General features: G+C 40.1%; 1 protein-coding gene across 1 annotated transcript in view; it reads right to left on the bottom strand.

The window, feature by feature from the left end:
- Window positions 1-23,660, bottom strand: part of LOC147707821 (gamma-aminobutyric acid receptor subunit rho-1-like) — a 477,030-nt gene that overhangs the window by 36,834 nt on the left and 416,536 nt on the right. The window contains exon 7 of the mRNA XM_086925248.1: window positions 7,902-8,042. Coding sequence (XP_086781374.1) covers window positions 7,902-8,042 — 141 coding nt within the window. The remainder of the gene's footprint in view (window positions 1-7,901; window positions 8,043-23,660) is intronic.

Genomic DNA, 23,660 nt, shown 5'->3' with positions numbered 1-23,660 from the left:
CATACATACACAGACGAGCATACACGCACACACACACACACACAAGTGCACCAAGCCCCCCCCAGCCTTTTGGAACTTACCTGGCCAATGTCAGGGACTCTTCTCTCAACACGCGGCGCCCAACCTCCTGCTAGCGCGGCCCCTGGGCTCCACAACGCTCACAGGAGCCCCGGGCCGCGAGACGCATTGACTCCGCCTGCCTCCTCTTCCGGTCTGGACGTGGCCCCGCCCCCGTCACAGGCGACCATGCCTGACTTCCGGGGCGGCCGCGGCGGGATTCCGGGGGCATTTTAATAGCAGCCTTGTTTTCTTTTTCCCATTAAGTTCTGTGTATGTGATGCTAACGAAATTCTTTTCTCTCTCCTGGCATAGCATTCATTCTTCTTTCCCCCTGCAGCTCATGGAGAGTTCACATCCAAATAATTGTATTGAATTGGAAACAAGCGAATATTTGTATTTTTAAATTAAAAGATATACGTACCCAATCTTCGAAAAAAACATGGATTTGTGGTTCCAAAATGCACGTGCTAGGTTTTTTAAATTTGACACTCAGGGTGGCATTTGGCTGAGAGCAAGTCCAGAGTTCTGATTTCTTCTACATGTTCCAAAAGTAAGCGTGGCTGGCAAGAAAACACTCCAGGAAAACCTTAAACCGACCGGCATTTATTTTCATGGAAGGGATCAATATAACAAGAAGGAAAAACGTGTTCAAGACATGAAACGAGTGAAATAAACTTCCCGGTGCATTCAGCTACAAAATATGGCGTGCTCATATTGCTCAGCGGACAGGCTTAAAGGATGGAAGATTCAGAGCCTTTTTTCATTTAAAGATAAGGCGCATGAATCCACCGGCAGAATGCAATAGGGATTTCTCCATGCTCTGCTCACTTCTACAAACATAGCTCTGTGGCATAATGGTATTCTTCTAAGCCGCCCTCCACACATCGCCAGCCTGCACACACACCATCAACAACGCACCAGAGCTCCTGTTTCTGAAAGAGTGTTTTAAACGTGCCATCCTATTCCACCTTGTGAAGTAAAAACAACCTCCAAATGGCTCCTATAAGGGGTGAAAATTCCCTTTGACCAGTTACAAGTGGTTTCTATTGAATTCTCTTGCTGGTATGTGGGTACTTCAACTAGGACGATAAACTTCCCATAGATTCTAGATGTATCTTGTACTAGTTATTGGTGTTTATTGGTTTCAATGGATATTTTTATCGAACCAGTCGAAATTCCATGATTTTTTTCGGCTGTGCATATGAAGTTTAATATTCAAAATCTCATACACTGCAACTTGTTCTAGTTGACCATTTGTTACTGAGCTAATAGTATTTGCACGTAGGGTACATCCACCCAATGCACTAGGAAACTCAGCTCAGCATCATGTGACTCCGGGCAATAGCTCAGTTAAGCTCCCAGACGGCCACCAGCGCCTTGAAGCACTTAAGGGGATGATGCGTTTCCGATTTACAAATAGGATTTATAATTATTATTACTGCGTTGCACAGTCCATGTCAATATCTTTTCTTTTTCATCTTCACTGATTTGAGCAACACCTCCTTGAATAGGGGTGCAGTACAGATTACATAAAACAGAGCATATTGCGATTTTTCTGCACCCCACTGTTTTTTAAGGAATGGTTTCTGGGCTATACAGTCTAACAGACGCATTTTAGAACAGGTTGACTGAGAGCTATGCAAATTGCAAGAGCTGAGTGACAGATGACCTTGCCTGCCTGTCTGCATTTTTTTCTTCACAGGATTTGCATTCAAATATATTTTCTGACTAGACTTGCCGACAATAAACATCCCAATATTGATACTTCTTCCTATTGTAATGATATTCGTGGTGGGGAGGGTGCGGGATCAGTGCCCGGGATATGGGCAGGCACAACAAAGTACATTTTCATCTCTTGTCTTCGGCTTTGAAGGCTTGGAAACTCCTATTATCCCATGAATTAAATTGGCTTAGTCTAATGCATACAGATGGCAGTGCCTTGTGGTAGGTGCAGCTGTCACTTTTATTCTCTGAGGAAATGAAAAAGAAAATGTTATCTTTCCACCTGTAAGGAATGGCAAGTTTTCACAATAAAAAGGTGAATTTAAGGGGCTATTTTACATAATCCGATTTGCATGAAATTAGAGTTCTCTTTTAAAAGAAAAACTCAAATGCTATGCATTCTCATGTAAATGAACATTTTCAGTGGTATTATCAGTGCACAGTATGCAGTAACATGCTGAACAGTGTGATCTGACGGCTTTTGTCTTTGTTCCAAGCCAGAGAGGTCAATACACAGCAATACTTTCTTTTATTCTTTTATTTTCAGGAAGCTATTTTTCTGGAAAACGCAATAATTGTAGACACGATCCGCATTTCTAATCCATGCGCAAAGGATGAGCATAATACTGCTTGCTGTTAGACAGATAGATATCTTTGTGAAGCAGGCGGCCATTTATTTTTTTCTCTGAGCTTGTCATAGCACAAAATAATGTACAGGAAAATTATGTGTTTGTAAAAAAAGAAAACACAATTTTATTATACTAAGGCTCCAAACAAAGGAAGGGAAAGATAATGTGTAGTGGTCGCAGATTAGAAAATGACCTTAACAAATATGCTTTGCATCTTGGCTTATTTTCCATTTCTCTTGCTTGAATTATTCCAAAATTTCTCAGATGATCTGCAGAAGGAAGACTGCAAGCCTCAGCAGTGAAAGACACCTTGTACAGGAGTGCATGCATGGCGTGAGGTGGTGCTCATAGCAGTGCCTCTAGCTCCTACTACTACTTTTACAAGAGGGTCTCTTCGAGCCCAAGCCCTGCTGCAGCTACCCTTAAATAATGGCTCATAGGTCAAATTGAAGAGGTGGCGAAATGTAACAGAGACACAGTATAAAAGGTTCGCCAACTTTAGCCGGGCTGATGCATCAATGGTTCTTGTGCGATGGGCCAGTTGGGGCCACAATGAGTGGTGGGAGTCCGGTATGGAGGTGCAGAGAGACAGACTTTACCACGCCTTCAGAAACAGATTTTCCCCTATATAGCCTTTGGGAAAGGCTGGGTGGAGATTAAGTGGTCCTAATGTTAAAGGTATGGGTAACAGACTTGGTGTGTGACAAGTGGAGGTGAGGACATTTGTAATGTCTGATAAGTCAGATGCTGAAACTGCCATCACAGCGAGTGCACCCCTTTTGATGATGACACGAAGGGGAAGAACTGGGGGAGGCATTCACTTCCTAATGACAAGCTAAACAAAGGCCACCTTGAGAGGAAAAGGAAGGGGGAGCAGTTTGGTTAGTTCCTTTGGCCTACAGTCAGTTATCAGTTAGTGTAGGAAATCAGCCTTTTCTGCGAGGTCACCCAAGATTGTTTGTCTTTTGCTAGACACTATATTTTTCCTGGCTTTAGAACTCTGTGTACATTATCCCTGCGAAAGTTTAAGCTATTAGCATTGTAAATGACAATGCCTTCTATTTATGTTTTAAAAGCAAAAATATAAATAAAAGGCATTGCCATTTACAATGCCAATAGCTCTAACTTTAATAAAGCGAGACCTATTGCATTGCAAATGCTTGTTCCTAACAGGCTTTGTGGAAGAGCAGCCACTAATGACAATATCATTGCACTAGCCTCACTTAGCCACCAAGCTGCGCAGCATAACCAACTCCCATTCTTTTGCTGTTTTATTCATTTTACAGCATTTGACAAAGTTGACAGATAGACTGTGTGGAGGAAACCAGCATGCAGAGGTATTCCATCATCTCTTGAAACAGCCATAAACTCCCTCTATGCTGCAACATGGGTCCGCATGAATACAGGCACGACTACACTCTCCGCCAAAATACCCACCACTGTGGGTCTGAAACAAGGCTGTGTGTTAGCGCCTCTACTTTTGAATCTATACACAGCAGATCTAGGGAATGCCTTGGCTAACAGTTTCCTTGTCCTCCCTCGTTTGGGTCATGGGTCACTCCACATTCTTCAATATGCAGATAACATTGTTATTATGGACAACACCAAAGTGGGGCTTCAACAAGTACTGACCACCTACACGCCTATAACCAAAAAACTTTCTTGCCATCAACTCAGATAAAACTAAAATACTTGTATTAAGTCGCTACAAGAACAAAAAACAAGTTTAATGGAAACTACGATCATCACTTCGGCCCTCAAATATAAGTATCTGGGGGTGCGGTTCCCTGAATCTCCTCAACCATCCGCTCACAAAAATCCATTAAAAACAGCCTATAACCCAAAAACTTTCTTGCCATCAACCCAGATAAAACTAAAATACTTGCATTTAGTCGCTACAAGAACAAAAAACAAGTTTCATGGAAACTACGATCATCACTTCGGCCCTCAAATATAAGTATCTGGGGGTGCGGTTCCCTGAATCTGCTCAACCATCCGCTCACAAAAATGCATTAAAAACAGAAATCAACAGCAATCATCTATGGCTTAGCCAGGCTTCAAAACAACTTAAGCAGCCCGCCTGCGTAGGGAATAACAGTCATTCAAGCCTCCCATCTTCCAGCACTTCAGTATGGCCATCAAGCTTTCCCAGTAGCATTCTTTGACAACTTGGAACAAGTGTAGTGCGCGGGACACAAGAAAACTTTTCAACTATCGAAAAACCTCCGTAGAGCAAGACTCAGATTGGAACTTGGGTTGTGAAACAATCCCTCACTGTCGAGGTAGACTTCCTCAAATTTTACATTTGCGTAATAAAATCACCAGAGAATTCTCTCAAGGCCTGCCTCAGGGGCACTTTCGAAAATTCATGATCCCCGTGGATGAACAACTTCAGAGAACAGAAGTGACTCCTGCGATACATCAAACAGCAATCACTCTGGAGCCTATCTCCTACTCTATATGAAAAAAGATCATCTATAGACAAGTGCAACTGGGCTCATTTCAGCTAGTTCAAGCTTCCTCAAAATTAACAGAGTTCTTGCCCCTTTTAAACTCTTCGTATTTGGTAGCAAAAACCCAACCCTATCTATCAGCTACTCTCAAATTCAGAACCTGGAGAGAGATTATGTACATGCAATTACTGGGCCTACCGAACCTGGATTTCAATCCAACATTGGCCATCCAAGACCACGGAGCTTCTTGCAGGTTATGTAATTAAAAACATGAATCATGGCCGCACCTTCTGTGCTGTTTTCCTGCTATCATCAAAGAAAGGATAATTCTACTCAGGCAATTATTTCTGAAACAAGAGGCCCACACCTGCACAAAGGCGTCAGCAGTATACTTTTCACAAGCAGAGGTTCCCACCCTCGCTTGTTGTGGCAGACCTGTAAAAATGCTCAGCAATGCACTACATCCTCTACCTGACCCTTTGCAATGTTCTTATAAAGTCCAGAAATTGATATCGGACTACTACACAAAGAAAGTTGGAGATAAATAACTTTGCCTCTGGCACCGGATATTCCAGGAAACCCAAAGGGTTGGATAAATGCCTTGGTGCCATGTTGTTAATGGCACACCTTGCAATGCCAAAGGAAGGCTCTCCGCAGGAATTTAAAGTGACCCTCAAAGAACCACAATTATCACTGAGCTAAGAACGCTCAATTGAAAAATCTTTAACGCACTTCAATTTCTTTTCCGAACTTAGTGAATATAGAATGGCACCAGTACTTTATCCTGCTCTATTGTGTCCGAAGAAACAGTTACAATTATATAACCCACCTCCCCCAAATAATAGAGCAGTCATGTTGGAGGGTTATATACAGGGAAAGAAGGGTGTGCTAAATATGTACCCATATATTTGTAGGAACTGATTTGCAGTTTAAAAATTGTTTTATTATCCTTTTGTAATACTTTTTTTGTTATAGTTTTAATTAACTGATACAAATACATTTGATACTGATACAGTGAAAGAATCAGACATAGCCAAAATATCAAATATGACATTGAAATGATGTGATTCTCTACAGTTTATAAAATAATTAAATAACCCCTACAACATGCTTCTAAACCCTGCATCTTTAGACCAAAGACTGCAAAACTGAAAAAAGCATAAGGAAGAAGAAACAATATTTTAGTGACTTCCCAAAACAACAAAACTCAAGCAGAACAATATTAGCCCAGTCGTTCTTGCTCCTACCTTGTATAACAAAGTTATATTGTATTGGCCCCTTCAGGAAGAAATAAAAATGAATCTTTCACTCTCCTTTTCCATTCTTTAAATGGCATTTAGTTTGTGGTTGTGCAGGTGTTTATCAGCTGTCATATGTTTACACTGGTGAGGGTTATTTCCCTCGCTGTGGGGTTTTTTATCAGGTATAATAGATTTAATACTAAAACAGGACAGCCTACCTGTACTGTACCCTTCCCAGGCACACATGCTTCAAGCACAGAGTCACTACCCCTGCGCTATGCTGTACCACACATCTACCTGATGGAGACCAAGGGTGAGTTAAGAACACAGCAGCAGAACTTTAAAAAGTGTGAGCAGCCTGTAGGTCTTACACCAGTGACACAGAGTAAAAATGTCCTGTTCATCACTCCTGAACACTAAACAGTATGCTGCCACCTCTGTGCTTGTGCTGCTTAACTCCTGGTGGATGTGGTAGTCTTCCACAAGTATGAGTAGAGCTTTGTGTGCCTGTCTTGTCCAACAAGACCACAATCCATGAGACAGGCCTATGTCATGGCACACACGCATGATCCGTGTTCTCCTATGACAACATTTCAGCATCAGGGATCTAGACAACAGAATATACCTATGACTATCTTAGCAGAGGGTCCACCTTTATCGTACAGAGACAAAATGTCGTGAGGGTAGTCTCATGGACTACTTCCATCTAAAAACTAAAATGTCCATACCCTTCTCCCATCAGCCCATGAAATGTGCATTTGATGTTTCATACTTGATAATACAGAGGCTTTAAGCTTGGTCTAAGTCATTCTATGGACTATTGAATTAGAACAATACCTTTGGCCTTTTCTGCTGTATGTTCGCTGTTCTGACCCTTCCTACTTCTTTGTAAATTATTTCATGTGTGGTCAATTTAGTGTTGAAAAACACAAACTAATTATGTATTGAAAGATCACCCACCATTGTGTGATTTAGTATTGAAAAAGAAACGTATTTGTGTGCACATGTAAATTACTTCACTTATTTTATGCACCCGACACAGAGTCTGCCGTTTCATATATATTTTATTTGTTACATAGGTAGTTAAGACCAAAATGCCTCTGTACACCATTATATTAAATATGGAGGGGATTCTGTGTGAACAGTCCTCTGAATTATAGACACAATCACTTGCGATAATTCTTTATGTTTTATCTGTAGATCCCCATCTTGTGAGTGATTAGTAGGTAGCCCCAGTGTTTTTACAGTAGGTAATTTTGACAGGACAGCATTTGTTGAATACATCATAGTCTTAAGCAAATACATCCATTTACCAAAATACCAGGGCTAGTAGTAGTGACACCATGCATCCTTTGATATAAAGGTACATAAAAAGTGGTACCACTTGTCTCAACTTTAGCCCTATAGATGCTCTCTTTTGCTGCTAGAGTACTGGGAAAGAGACAGCAAGGAGACTACAGAATGCATACAGAGCTTAACACACCCTAGATGTATCTTCCTGCTGCCTTCTTGGCCTCTGAGATCACAGGTAGCAAGGAGACTATCAGTGGTACCAAAGAGTAAACCCGGGTTAGGAGCTGTAAACCCTGGCTTGCTCCAGTTGGCATCGATGGTCTTGCAAGCTTTCCTGAAATCTTAATGGTTGTTTTTGTCAGATTTTAGTGTGGTTAGCTCATTGAAACACAGTCAAGCCACACAATGCTCTCACACCCATCCATAGCACAAATAGCCAAGAGATGAATGTGCAATTGTTCTCCAGACAGCATTATTTTTTTAAACAAACAAAGCACAATAACCTGTACTGCTGTAAAAGGCAAGTCTTGTAGTAGTATGAAAAGCCTGGATAAGAAATTGTGATAGTGATATCCTTTCGTCTGTTTTTAAGGAGTCATTGCCATTCTTCCAGTACAGCATGAGGTCATCTTCTGTGTAGGCATCTGTGGAGACAATTGCAAATATTTTGATTATCTTTTGCATTTCATTAGTCCATCTGTACAATAATTACACTGAACCCACTATGTTCAATCACTGGATTTAGCTTGGTTGTGTAATAAATGCTCTTTAGGCCGAATCTACCTGGTTTAAATAATTGATATTATTATACTTTTGGATATAAGTCCTACCCCTGCTTTATGAAATTCCTGCAACTTTGCAATTATCAACCACGCATAACGTGGACAAAATTTTTAGATCATGTTCTTCCCTTTGCTCTCTTCTAGATGTAATACACTTACAGGAAACTTGCTTGAACTCTGTTGCTTAGTGAAGTATTACAAGATTTTCATTGGTTCGTTGATTTCGATTTTCTGATTGATTTGTGGAATTTGACGTGGTACCATTTATCACGTCTATAATGTTGACGTAAACTAACTTTCTCTTAGTGTTTACGTAGATTACTCCTTCAATTTCTCCTAAGGTAGTATCAAACCACTTCCTTAGCCTTTTTAAATGGTGGCCGATGATGATAAGAGTGAGCATAGCTGGTGAGTACCAATCAGCAAAGCTCCCCTGGTGGTGCGCACGTGAGGTGCCATTTTGCTTTTTTCACGCTTTTTTCATGTTTTGAATTATTACAGTACACGGATGGATGTGTTTGTTTTGGTAAATACACCAAGGTGACCCTTCTAAAGATTACTAGATGGGCTATGACTGTCATCTGACAAAAAAAGACACACTTTTTTAGTTAGATAAGAAGGATAAGGAAGTGGTTTGTTACTACCTTAGGAGAAATTGAAGGAGTAATCTGTAAACACTAAGAGAAAGTTAGTTTACGTCCACATTATAGAAATAATAAGCCTTAAGGAACAGGTCTTGTGAGTTTTTGGACTAGTTGAGAGGATGGCGACCTGGCTCCTATAGCCCTCTATAGCTCCATATTGATAGAAGTGGTACCATTTATGCCTTCACCACCCGTAGAAGTACATGCCCAAGGTGCCAGGCACAGCGAGTGTAGTCAAGGACAAGCTGTTTCGTGGTTTCTGTTTTTAAATGCTACAAGCAAACGAGAGGCGCTATAGAGTCATTAGGCCCTCACACTATATTTAAAGACCTTGAAGAGCAGGGTAACTTTGAACTTTCAGTATAAAAAGTCCTACAATGTAGGACAGGCCTTTGAGAGCAACATGTTTGGGCCCTGCTGTGGGGGGCAAGCTGTTACAGTGCTGTCTATTTGCTAAAGTCCTGTGGATGAACGGCAGTTCACCACAAAAATGTGCTGTGTGTTTAATGTCGTGGCGGGGAAGTAGGGCGATGCAAAGACATACGTTCAATAGGTCTCAGCTCTAGATGGTGCGCATACGCTGTCACAAACCGAGACTTCCTGTATCTACATAATGGGCTCCACCCGCCCATAGGCTTCCCATTTGCTGGCACCGTCGTCGCTCCATTTTTCATACTCCCCATTTGTCGAGGGCATGCATACATTATGCCTCTTGTGGTGTTTAGCCTCCCCGAGCACACCACCCAACTACATTTAAACATATGCAGCGAGTATTATAGGGCATTGTTTCAGGACTACCTCTTTATTTTTCAGGACACAGTTCTCACTTCCAACGCAGCCCTATATGATGTAACACACTACACATGTACACCCAGGCTTCAACGACACACACACACACACACACATGAGTAGTAAGCACTGTATAAATGTTGCTATGCAATACACCACCTGGTCTGCAGGTTGGAGCTCTCTGGACGGTTATGTGACGCACAACTGCATCTTTGTGTTCAATTCTGCAGTGTGGTGATGCACAAAGGAGTCAGAGCAGAATGACACTGCAGCATTACGCTGTGCACCTCTTTTCACTAATAGTTTGGGAACGTCATTTTTTGGGGGGCATTTTGTTGATCTAGGACAAGAGCCCTCCCCCGCTTATAACAACCCACTTCACCACCTCCACTTTCAAGGGGAGACAGACTCCCCTCTTTTGTTGATGACAAACTCCACCTCCCCTACTGTTGCGCACAAGCATCCCTTCCACGTATGCTCCACAGCGGGCGTCCTTATTACTCACATAGAGGACTTATTCAGTCTATATTTGTTAGTTGAAATTATTCTAGAAAGGATCAATGGATCATCCTTGGGGTGAATTAATCAAAACTGATCAATTTATATTATCAACATATAACATATAAACAAAGACACAAGGTGTATACGAAAAGGTTTTTATCAAATAGTTCATTAAATCAACTTCATATACAGATAAATAAACAAATAAGATTTTAGGACTGTGGGTACACATATAAATAAATTGCTAAGTGACTCAACAGAACCTAAAAAACACCTATCCCAAAACACATTGAGTAAAACAAAGAGGGGGATGAGATGTATTGTCGACGTTTCGGTTTCTTAATAATGATTTGATGAAACCATCCTCAGGACCATTATCAGTGCTGATCTGTATAGAAATATTGTAATCTGAAATTCAAAAGATATTTACAGTTACAATAGTGTATTGACTCTATATGTAACACCTTGGTGGGTGACAAAACAATAAGACTAAACTGTCATGACAAGAAACAACATCATAATATATACAACATAAATCTAGACATATTCCTACAAACAATAAGGAAGTGTAGTTGGTTTGTTTAGAGACAAAAAAGCATTTCATCAGTTGCTGCCACTTTGTCTGAACTGAAACATCATTTATCATCTTTTCGCACCATTAAATCAGAAGGTAAATCAAATAAAACCATTGAGTTCGAAAGCCTCTAATACATCCAGGTCAATTCCTGCATGTCAGACAGTTAGAGTAAATCACATGTACTTGTTAAAACCATATCAGTAGTATCAATTATATGGTTGTATAAACTAAAGACACTGGTGTAATTACTTCATGATTACATTCTGGACATTATTATTTTTCATTTAGTTGAAGGAGTTGTGTATCGGATGTTATATGACACCATTTTTAAACAGTGTAAACATACACATATTAATCTAAATAGTTTAAATACCTGCTCGCAAATCGCAATCACAGTTTCACGCAGTGAAAACGTTGGTGGATCACAGTATCCTAATGCCTTAGCTGGAAGTTAAAATTCATTGTTTAGGGACTGGAAAAAATTCACTCAAAACAGACCTATTTGTTTATCAGTAGACATACCTAGTGGATGTGGAAAGCACTCATCAAGGCTGGATATGAAGTCAAATCTTCACTCCCATGCATGTATATTATAACGCAGAAATCGCCTACAAAGAATAATAATGAACATTTTCTAAATTTGTGTCAACCTATGGAAAAGAACCGACTAGTACTAGGGAATAGGTCTTACCCGGTGTCACTCGTGCGGAGTCTTATCTGCTTTTTAGACACAGTCTGAAGTAATTGTGACCAGTATGAATTTTAAACAGGTCAGTAAACAGTCATTTGTCCTGCAGCGCCTGTCAGATAATACAAAAAAATGTGCATGTTAAGTGCACAAGTGTCTCAACGTTATCAAACTTGTAGCAGTTATAATGGGCATTTAGACAATTAGCGAGGCGTGTGTCTATATGTATTAGCGCTACCGAACTTGTAGCGGTTATAGTGGCCTTTATAGCATTAGGCAAGTCACAAGGCGTCTATCTGTATGTCCTACCGTGGCTTAAATTACTAACAAATGCACTACTTAAAGTGAAAACAGCGGCAGAGACGCATGTTTGGAGGCAGCAGCCAAGTCATAGCTAGTTGCAAGTGAAGAATATGTATAAGCTGCTCAGATTATGTCTGCTTGCTTATTTGAGTAAATATCTCTTAACCTACTGCTTAACTCCGAGGCATTTCGATTATTCGTGGGATGAGTAAAAAACGGGGGTTGCAGCATGGTCATGAAATAATGATCGAATTTCCTATCAGCTCTTAAGTAATTAAATAAAGAGCAAAGCATAATTCTAACTGCATTACATTAGCGCAGAGCACTCTCATTATTCTTACCTAGGATTCTGGCGAAGTGGAACCTCAAACACGTCCCGTCTGAAATGAAGCCACAAATTGTGACCGATGATACGAGCGTTTTTAAAGGGCAGTGTTTGGATATGGAGATAGGACTAGATTTGACCGCCATATTGGACTAGTCAATGGGTGTATCAGGATATAGAGATAGGACTGGATTTGACCGCCATATTGGACTAGTCAATGGGTGTATCAAGTTGCATATAGTGAGTGAATCGGGTCAGTGTCTAGAAATCGAGGTAGGACTAGAATCGACCGCCATATTGGACTAGTCAATAGGTATTTGTAACACTTGTGAGTGTATTAAGTTACATTTGGTGAATAAATCGGGTCGAATTTAGACATAATAGGGGGATATATTGGATTTATTCATAGAACATCCGTTATTACAATTTTTGGAAACAAAACCACAGTTAACAGTTATGACATTTCTACACTGAAAATATATCATTACCGGCTCATTTTGATATATTTAGTTATCATTTCAGTATACAATGTATATTGTGCAAATAGTAGGACACATCATGTAGATCACAGTGAAGGTCAAGGTGCTTGTTTATTCAATGTGGGTCATGTAACCCTAAAGCAAAATAGACTGCTGAGTTCACGAGAGGCATGCAAGAGCGTGCCATTCTGTGGCTGAGTTCAATCCTCGCTTTACAGTATCGGTGAGGCATATCAGCTTGCCTTCTCGCAATGTTAATATTTTATTGACATTGTTTTGCCTTTTGTTGGGTTTAATTACTTCTAACACCCACCATGTCATCTCTGTTTCTTTGTGCCCCAGACGCAGGAAGTGCTCCACTAAGGGAGCTGTTTCCTTTTTGCAACGAATGCGCGACTGGTGTTGTAAGATGCGCTTCTTTATGGGTTGAATTGTTTTTCCCAAATAATGTAGCAAACAGGGGCACTGAATGCAGTATACCACATTGGTGGTGTTGCAGTTTGAGAAACTTTTATTTGTGAACTTGATGTTATTGATCGTGCAGGTTTTCACTGTTGTAGTAGTAGCGCAGGCAGCACAGTTGTTACATTTAAAGTGGCCTACTACAGGGCTAAGTTGCCTCATGTTATCTACGATGTTATCTGCAGATGGGTTGTCATATGCACAAATTAACCTGTCTTGTAAATTGGTGCCTCTTTTAAAAGCAAATAATGGTTTCTGCCTGAATTCAGAAAATGAATGGAGTAGATTCCATTGCTTTGACACGATTTTTTTAATCGCATTTGAATGCGTGCCAAAAGTTGTTACACAAACTATGTTGGTTTCATTTGCTCGTTCTTTTACTGTCAGTAAAGCATCACGATCTTGATACCAGGCCCTCTTCATTGATTTTCTCAATAGTTTGCCTGGATAGCCACGAGAAAATAGTTTGTCCTTTAGCTTTTTGGCTTCTTGGAAGTAATCCTCTTTATATGTACAGTTTCGCCGAAGGCGAAGAAACTGTCCAAAAGGTAGACCATCTTTCAACGCCTGTGGGTGGTGACTAGTATATTTAAGCAAGGTGTTTCGTGCAGTTTTTTTGGTAAATAAGGTGGTGAAAAGCTGATTGTTCATATCCACCTTAACTTTGATATCCAGAAATGGCATTTCAGTATTGTTATATTCAAGTGTGAATTGTAGATTGGTATTTCTGGAATTTAGCCATGTGTGAAATTCTTTCAATTGTTCAACAGTGCCCTCCCAAATTAAAAACACGTCATCAATATAACGCAACCATTTTAGAATTCTTGATGAAAATGGATTAGAGGAGTGCCAGATGTGGTCATCCTCAAATTGGGCAACATAGATATTTGCAATATCTGGTGCAAAAACTGCACCCATGGCTACCCCTTTCTGTTGTTGGTAAAACGTGTTTTGGTATAGGAAGAAATTTTCACACAGAGGTAGTCTTGTGCACTCTATAATGAATTCAGTGGGTACAGAGTGGGGTCTTGGTCTAGATTCCAAAAGTTTGTAAAGTAGATCTAGGACTTCACTCTGTGGAATGTTAGTGTACAAGCTTTCTATGTCCATAGAAGCAAGTATACTGGTTGATGAATCAAAATGGAATTTCTCGACTTCGTTTATTACTGCTGTTGTGTCTCTGATGTATGTAGAGCGTTCAACAGCAAAAGGTCTCACAAAAAAATCTGCGTATTGCGCCAATGGTTTAAGGACTGAATTGGAGCCCGAAACAATTGGGCGCCCTGGGGGATTGTTTAGGTCCTTATGCACCTTTGGGAGCATATAAATCGCTGGTATAGTAGGTGTTTTATTAACCAGAAATGAGGCCTCTTTTTCATTAAGCCATCCTCCCTTTAAACCTTTTTGGCTTAAGTTTACAATTTCAGTAGTTAATCTTCTAGTCGGGTCACAGGACAGTTTTTTGTAATGGGCAGAGACGGAAAGTTGTTTGAGCATTTCATCGTCATATTTTGATTTCTGCCATAAGACCATACCACCACCCTTGTCAGCCGGCTTAAGTAGTACATCTGGTAGCTTCTGAAGATTTTGAAGGGCTACCTGTTGTTCTTTTGGTAAGTTGGAATTGAATCTGCATGGAGTTTTAAAGAGATTATCTATCTCCGGTAATGTTGCATTCTCAAAGGTAATGATGTCTTTGTTAATCATGGCATTGGGCGGGTAAAAGGTAGAGGGGTTCCTAAGTCCCGTATAGCCCAGTTTGGGATCAGATGTGTTGTTTGCAAAAAAGTTTTTCAATCTGACTGTTCGAAAGAAGCGATACAGTTCCAATTTTGTTTGAAACAGGTCGTTCTTATAAGTTGGCACAAAACTGAGGCCATTTGAAAGGACTGCCATTTCTTGTTCGGAAAGTTTGTAGGTTGATAGGTTGAAGATTGGAATTGTAAGATTTTGATTTACCATTCGTAGTACCGGTTCCGGGTTTGGCGGAAGCCCGGGGTATATTGTTTTTGGTACCATCCCCGTTTCGGTGGTTGGTGTCGCCCTGGAGGTCTGGAGCCTCGTTGGCCCTGTCCTAAAAAAGGGGATTGATGGGATGTTGAGGGTTCTTGGTCATTGTGACGATAATTGGAATGACAGATCGTTTAATTCCAATTATCGTCACAATGACCAAGAACCCTCAACATCCCATCAATCCCCTTTTTTAGGACAGGGCCAACGAGGCTCCAGACCTCCAGGGCGACACCAACCACCGAAACGGGGATGGTACCGAAAACAATATACCCCGGGCTTCCGCCAAACCCGGAACCGGTACTACGAATGGTAAATCAAAATCTTACAATTCCAATCTTCAACCTATTAACCTACAAACTTTCCGAACAAGAAATGGCAGTCCTTTCAAATGGCCTCAGTTTTGTGCCAACTTATAAGAACGACCTGTTTCAAACAAAATTGGAACTGTATCGCTTCTTTCGAACAGTCAGATTGAAAAACTTTTTTGCAAACAACACATCTGATCCCAAACTGGGCTATACGGGACTTAGGAACCCCTCTACCTTTTACCCGCCCAATGCCATGATTAACAAAGACATCATTACCTTTGAGAATGCAACATTACTGGAGATAGATAATCTCTTTAAAACTCCATGCAGATTCAATTCCAACTTACCAAAAGAACAACAGGTAGCCCTTCAAAATCTTCAGAAGCTACCAGATGTACTACTTAAGCCGGCTGACAAGGGTGGTGGTATAGTCTTATGGCAGAAATCAAAATATGACGATGAAATGCTCAAACAACTTTCCGTCTCTGCCCATTACAAAAAACTGTCCTGTGACCCGACTAGAAGATTAACTACTGAAATTGTAAACTTAAGCCAAAAAGGTTTAAAGGGAGGATGGCTTAATGAAAAAGAGGCCTCATTTCTGGTTAATAAAACACCTACTATACCAGCGATTTATATGCTCCCAAAGGTGCATAAGGACCTAAACAATCCCCCAGGGCGCCCAATTGTTTCGGGCTGCAATTCAGTCCTTAAACCATTGGCGCAATACGCAGATTTTTTTGTGAGACCTTTTGCTGTTGAACGCTCTACATACATCAGAGACACAACAGCAGTAATAAACGAAGTCGAGAAATTCCATTTTGATTCATCAACCAGTATACTTGCTTCTATGGACATAGAAAGCTTGTACACTAACATTCCACAGAGTGAAGTCCTAGATCTACTTTACAAACTTTTGGAATCTAGACCAAGACCCCACTCTGTACCCACTGAATTCATTATAGAGTGCACAAGACTACCTCTGTGTGAAAATTTCTTCCTATACCAAAACACGTTTTACCAACAACAGAAAGGGGTAGCCATGGGTGCAGTTTTTGCACCAGATATTGCAAATATCTATGTTGCCCAATTTGAGGATGACCACATCTGGCACTCCTCTAATCCATTTTCATCAAGAATTCTAAAATGGTTGCGTTATATTGATGACGTGTTTTTAATTTGGGAGGGCACTGTTGAACAATTGAAAGAATTTCACACATGGCTAAATTCCAGAAATACCAATCTACAATTCACACTTGAATATAACAATACTGAAATGCCATTTCTGGATATCAAAGTTAAGGTGGATATGAACAATCAGCTTTTCACCACCTTATTTACCAAAAAAACTGCACGAAACACCTTGCTTAAATATACTAGTCACCACCCACAGGCGTTGAAAGATGGTCTACCTTTTGGACAGTTTCTTCGCCTTCGGCGAAACTGTACATATAAAGAGGATTACTTCCAAGAAGCCAAAAAGCTAAAGGACAAACTATTTTCTCGTGGCTATCCAGGCAAACTATTGAGAAAATCAATGAAGAGGGCCTGGTATCAAGATCGTGATGCTTTACTGACAGTAAAAGAACGAGCAAATGAAACCAACATAGTTTGTGTAACAACTTTTGGCACGCATTCAAATGCGATTAAAAAAATCGTGTCAAAGCAATGGAATCTACTCCATTCATTTTCTGAATTCAGGCAGAAACCATTATTTGCTTTTAAAAGAGGCACCAATTTACAAGACAGGTTAATTCGTGCATATGACAACCCATCTGCAGATAACATCGTAGATAACATGAGGCAACTTAGCCCTGTAGTAGGCCACTTTAAATGTAACAACTGTGCTGCCTGCGCTACTACTACAACAGTGAAAACCTGCACGATCAATAACATCAAGTTCACAAATAAAAGTTTCTCAAACTGCAACACCACCAATGTGGTATACTGCATTCAGTGCCCCTGTTTGCTACATTATTTGGGAAAAACAATTCAACCCATAAAGAAGCGCATCTTACAACACCAGTCGCGCATTCGTTGCAAAAAGGAAACAGCTCCCTTAGTGGAGCACTTCCTGCGTCTGGGGCACAAAGAAACAGAGATGACATGGTGGGTGTTAGAAGTAATTAAACCCAACAAAAGGCAAAACAATGTCAATAAAATATTAACATTGCGAGAAGGCAAGCTGATATGCCTCACCGATACTGTAAAGCGAGGATTGAACTCAGCCACAGAATGGCACGCTCTTGCATGCCTCTCGTGAACTCAGCAGTCTATTTTGCTTTAGGGTTACATGACCCACATTGAATAAACAAGCACCTTGACCTTCACTGTGATCTACATGATGTGTCCTACTATTTGCACAATATACATTGTATACTGAAATGATAACTAAATATATCAAAATGAGCCGGTAATGATATATTTTCAGTGTAGAAATGTCATAACTGTTAACTGTGGTTTTGTTTCCAAAAATTGTAATAACGGATGTTCTATGAATAAATCCAATATATCCCCCTATTATGTCTAAATTCGACCCGATTTATTCACCAAATGTAACTTAATACACTCACAAGTGTTACAAATACCTATTGACTAGTCCAATATGGCGGTCGATTCTAGTCCTACCTCGATTTCTAGACACTGACCCGATTCACTCACTATATGCAACTTGATACACCCATTGACTAGTCCAATATGGCGGTCAAATCCAGTCCTATCTCTATATCCTGATACACCCATTGACTAGTCCAATATGGCGGTCAAATCTAGTCCTATCTCCATATCCAAACACTGCCCTTTAAAAACGCTCGTATCATCGGTCACAATTTGTGGCTTCATTTCAGACGGGACGTGTTTGAGGTTCCACTTCGCCAGAATCCTAGGTAAGAATAATGAGAGTGCTCTGCGCTAATGTAATGCAGTTAGAATTATGCTTTGCTCTTTATTTAATTACTTAAGAGCTGATAGGAAATTCGATCATTATTTCATGACCATGCTGCAACCCCCGTTTTTTACTCATCCCACGAATAATCGAAATGCCTCGGAGTTAAGCAGTAGGTTAAGAGATATTTACTCAAATAAGCAAGCAGACATAATCTGAGCAGCTTATACATATTCTTCACTTGCAACTAGCTATGACTTGGCTGCTGCCTCCAAACATGCGTCTCTGCCGCTGTTTTCACTTTAAGTAGTGCATTTGTTAGTAATTTAAGCCACGGTAGGACATACAGATAGACGCCTTGTGACTTGCCTAATGCTATAAAGGCCACTATAACCGCTACAAGTTCGGTAGCGCTAATACATATAGACACACGCCTCGCTAATTGTCTAAATGCCCATTATAACTGCTACAAGTTTGATAACGTTGAGACACTTGTGCACTTAACATGCACATTTTTTTGTATTATCTGACAGGCGCTGCAGGACAAATGACTGTTTACTGACCTGTTTAAAATTCATACTGGTCACAATTACTTCAGACTGTGTCTAAAAAGCAGATAAGACTCCGCACGAGTGACACCGGGTAAGACCTATTCCCTAGTACTAGTCGGTTCTTTTCCATAGGTTGACACAAATTTAGAAAATGTTCATTATTATTCTTTGTAGGCGATTTCTGCGTTATAATATACATGCATGGGAGTGAAGATTTGACTTCATATCCAGCCTTGATGAGTGCTTTCCACATCCACTAGGTATGTCTACTGATAAACAAATAGGTCTGTTTTGAGTGAATTTTTTCCAGTCCCTAAACAATGAATTTTAACTTCCAGCTAAGGCATTAGGATACTGTGATCCACCAACGTTTTCACTGCGTGAAACTGTGATTGCGATTTGCGAGCAGGTATTTAAACTATTTAGATTAATATGTGTATGTTTACACTGTTTAAAAATGGTGTCATATAACATCCGATACACAACTCCTTCAACTAAATGAAAAATAATAATGTCCAGAATGTAATCATGAAGTAATTACACCAGTGTCTTTAGTTTATACAACCATATAATTGATACGACTGATATGGTTTTAACAAGTACATGTGATTTACTCTAACTGTCTGACATGCAGGAATTGACCTGGATGTATTAGAGGCTTTCGAACTCAATGGTTTTATTTGATTTACCTTCTGATTTAATGGTGCGAAAAGATGATAAATGATGTTTCAGTTCAGACAAAGTGGCAGCAACTGATGAAATGCTTTTTTGTCTCTAAACAAACCAACTACACTTCCTTATTGTTTGTAGGAATATGTCTAGATTTATGTTGTATATATTATGATGTTGTTTCTTGTCATGACAGTTTAGTCTTATTGTTTTGTCACCAAGGTGTTACATATAGAGTCAATACACTATTGTAACTGTAAATATCTTTTGAATTTCAGATTACAATATTTCTATACAGATCAGCACTGATAATGGTCCTGAGGATGGTTTCATCAAATCATTATTAAGAAACCGAAACGTCGACAATACATCTCATCCCCCTCTTTGTTTTACTCAATGTGTTTTGGGATAGGTGTTTTTTAGGTTCTGTTGAGTCACTTAGCAATTTATTTATATGTGTACCCACAGTCCTAAAATCTTATTTGTTTATTTATCTGTATATGAAGTTGATTTAATGAACTATTTGATAAAAACCTTTTCGTATACACCTTGTGTCTTTGTTTATATGTTATATGTTGATAATATAAATTGATCAGTTTTGATTAATTCACCCCAAGGATGATCCATTGATCCTTTCTAGAATAATTTCAACTAACAAATATAGACTGAATAAGTCCCTTGAAGGCAATTTGACCCTTCTACTTTCATTACCCAAGCCCTCAAGGGTATTCCGGGTTGCTCACTTCCTTGATTATCTTATTACTCACAACCAGATAGACTCCACCAGCCACTCTGCACACTTGTCCTCATTAGAGTCAGGGGCAATACATGGCTGAACAGCCCGGTGGCCCTCCTGCGTGTACTACACAAGCTGCTCCAGCTTTGATGACTGCTGAAACATGTTCTAATACAGCTCCCATCTTGGAGATCACAGTCACGAATGCTGTAGATAATGATATACTATTGTTGTCATACAAAGCCTAATGCTGGCCAAAATCTTCACCAATTTAGATATTATTTTTCTATTACTACGTATTTCATTGATAGAGGTAACCCTTACGTGGAAATACAGTATGAGAGAAGTCTGAAACTGCGTAATGAACGCAAAAGTACATATTCCATAGACAGGATTTCTGTGTGGACTTTCATTGAAAATATGCCTCTATTTAATCCTATATGACCTATATCATTGACAAAAAACAAGTGGCGGATTTTCTCAACACGATCAGCACATCATAGAATTTCTCCCTTGTTATGGATCTAATAAGTGTCAATTATATCACTCTGTTGGAGTGCAGGTCTGATGTAGTGCTCATCCACCTTTAACACCAATCTACGATCACCTACCCACTCAAGGTGAGGCAGAGTGTCATATACACTTTACAAAAATCACCAGTGCACATCCTTTTTAGTCACTATTATCCAAGGGCATCCGGCCACGTCAATCCAATATCTCAAGTGTTCTTTTGATCCACAATAGAAACGCACAATGTTCATTAATATTCAGTGTTCTTTTATTAATTCTTTTCTTGTCACAGCCGACGCGCGTTTCGCCCTCCGCGAGCTTTTTCAAGGCGAACACTTTTCAGTTGAGCAGCATGTGTTCTAAGAATTGATAATTAGTAAAAACCTTTTGGCATTGTTCCTCCAAGCCTTTCGCTTTCACATGTAAAAATACTGTAAGTGTAGTTCCTTGTTCTAGAATCCATCCACATGTGATATATCAGAGTTCATACGCGATAATTGGAGCCTTGATATGTTCCATCGCCATTGCGCGTGTATTGTTGTCGGAAAAGATAGCTTCCTTCCGCGATTTGTAGAGCCTGTTCTGGGGTGGGGTAGTTGGGGTTATTCGCGATTTTGTTTCAGGGATGTTAGTACCACTGGTGTGTTTAGATGGTGCGTGCGGTTGTCTGTGAGAGAGGGATCTCGCCATGGGGACGTTACCTGATCTCAAATGTATAACCTGGAATGTACGGGGACTCCATACGATGGTTAGACGTCATAGGGTATATGCTTACCTTGTACGTAGGGGAGTACACATAGCCTTCCTCCAGGAAACTCATCTTAATCAAACTGAAGGGCTGGCGCTGAAGCGTAGGTGGAGGGGGCAACTCTTTTATACAACCTATTCCGCCTTCGCAAGGGGAGTCCTAATATGGGTTAGGGCAGGGGTCCCATTCCAACCAACTAGTCATGTAGTGGACCCTGATGGAAGATTTGTGTCAGTAACTGGCCGATGTAACACTATGTAGTGTATATGCGCCTAACTTTTGCAAGGAACACAAAGGATCAGCTGCATACAATGTGATTCGCTCCTTAGGGCCACCTTCCCAAGACCACCACTGAATACGGACATCAAAGCGGATAAGGCGTTCAAGGGTTTTCATTGCCAAGGCGAATACTATGTGTTTCTTTTTATGAGTGCACCATGCATGTCATATTTTGAAGGTATGCCGAGGTCATTTGCAAGGTTTTAACTCTCTCACTTTATCTCCATTGCTTTTAAAGGCTTCTTTAGTACAGATTTAATTTTGCTGTATAGCAGGACAGAGATAATAATGACTTAAAATAATACTGCTCTGCTGTTCAAGTCAATGCATTTGTTAAGTAAGCAAAGCATTCAAAAGCCTTTCTGCAATGAATGTGAAACTCTTTTTCCTGATACTGAGAAGGTTTTTATGAACAGGAACATGCTGAAACAGTTCTGAAAGACACAAGAACATTTATGCATGCAGCATATTTAGATACGGCAGTTTGATGTATGAGGAAAAACAATCTTGCAGCTTATTTATTTTTCCCCTCAGGATTCTTTGATAAAGCAAAATGCCAAGCATCTTTTTTTTGTTTATTTAGAACTGAAAAAATACTGCTCTGCCTATTTTCAATTAATCTCCTGCAATGGTGGGGTTTTACCTCAGTGCCTGACTTGACATGCACTTTCTTTAAGGCTCTAATTTAATTGTTCTGATAAGATGTGGGGTTATTGGATCCTTAACCTACCTAGCAACAATTTGAGGACTATTAATGCCTACCTTGCTACAGATTTATTTTCGGATTGTGAAGTCATGGTTGTTCCTATATTGTGCTGAATACCACTCTTTCATAACATTGATCTATGGAATTGGTATGATGTCCAGGCTGAGGGCCCTTACCATGAATAGTTTTGGCATCACTATTAACTATTATTACTTGAGGGGTTTGGCACATGCTGTTCTTTCCTGTGAATGTGTGGGGGAGATTGCAGTAGGAGAGGGCTGGCACTAAACCTACTTCTTTTTCCTTCTAGTCTCTGTCCCTTATCAAGACTAAAAAGTGTCAGAAGGATTTTGTTAACTCATCTCTTGAGCTCGCATGGAAGAGGAAGGTGTATTTTCACAAGGGTGCTCTGCTTATAGTTTTAGGAAAGCCTGGGCGCAGTTCGCTGAGTTTTGCTATGCGGAACTCCACAAAGTTACAAAAGAACTCAGCGAAGTTCCGTGAGTGACGGAGTGCAGTGCGAACTACAATTTGTGCTGGTATTCCTGCCGCTCGGGCAGAAATTCTACCCGAGCTGCAGCTCGCGCTTGCGAACTTACTGTTCGCGATTTTAAACTTACCATTCACGATAGCGAGCAGGGAAAAAAACTCTGCTGCACATCACGAAGCGGAGTTTTCTGCACTCAGCGAACTCCGCTGGTAATTTTAACATTAGCTATTTCTATGTAATAATCTTCGGTGAAAGTTTTACATATTCCCTATTTGAAATGATTTTATTATGACTATATTTCATAGGATTCAGAGCTCATTTCATTTAAAACATGTGATGCTAACTTAAAGGCTTTTTTTCAAGAAATGCTTTTGCTCTACTTCTGACCTTTCCCCCCACTTGATAAAATAGACCATTTACCACCACCATGTTCTCTACATGTATGAACACTGGCATGCCTGAACGTTTCTTCAATGTTCACAGAGAAATATTCCTGTGGGAACAGGATTTCAGCTATTGCTATAGATGGTTAGTCTGTATCTGTTTTTACCAATGTTAGGCTTATGTGGACTCTCAAATCTTTTGTTTCTCATGAGCAGTAGGGGAAAACATCTCACTGTTGCAAGTGTTCCAGGTGACATTATGTGAATTTGAGTATACAACAGTCTTACGATGGTGGTGTGATGCCCCATCATTGGTATTGGCAAGAGACTATATAAAAGAAGAAACCTCAAAGGAGGGGCATCGCAAAGAGGCCATTCTGATGTTTCTTACTTAGAGACCCGGATGCTATGCTGATCGATTTTCAATGATTTCCC

Source organism: Lissotriton vulgaris, chromosome 6 (genome assembly GCF_964263255.1).
Source record: "Lissotriton vulgaris chromosome 6, aLisVul1.2, whole genome shotgun sequence".
NCBI classification, from domain to species: Eukaryota; Metazoa; Chordata; class Amphibia; order Caudata; family Salamandridae; genus Lissotriton; species Lissotriton vulgaris.
The sequence above is the reverse complement of the archived record's forward strand: the minus strand, read 5'-3'. Positions and strand labels throughout refer to the sequence as shown.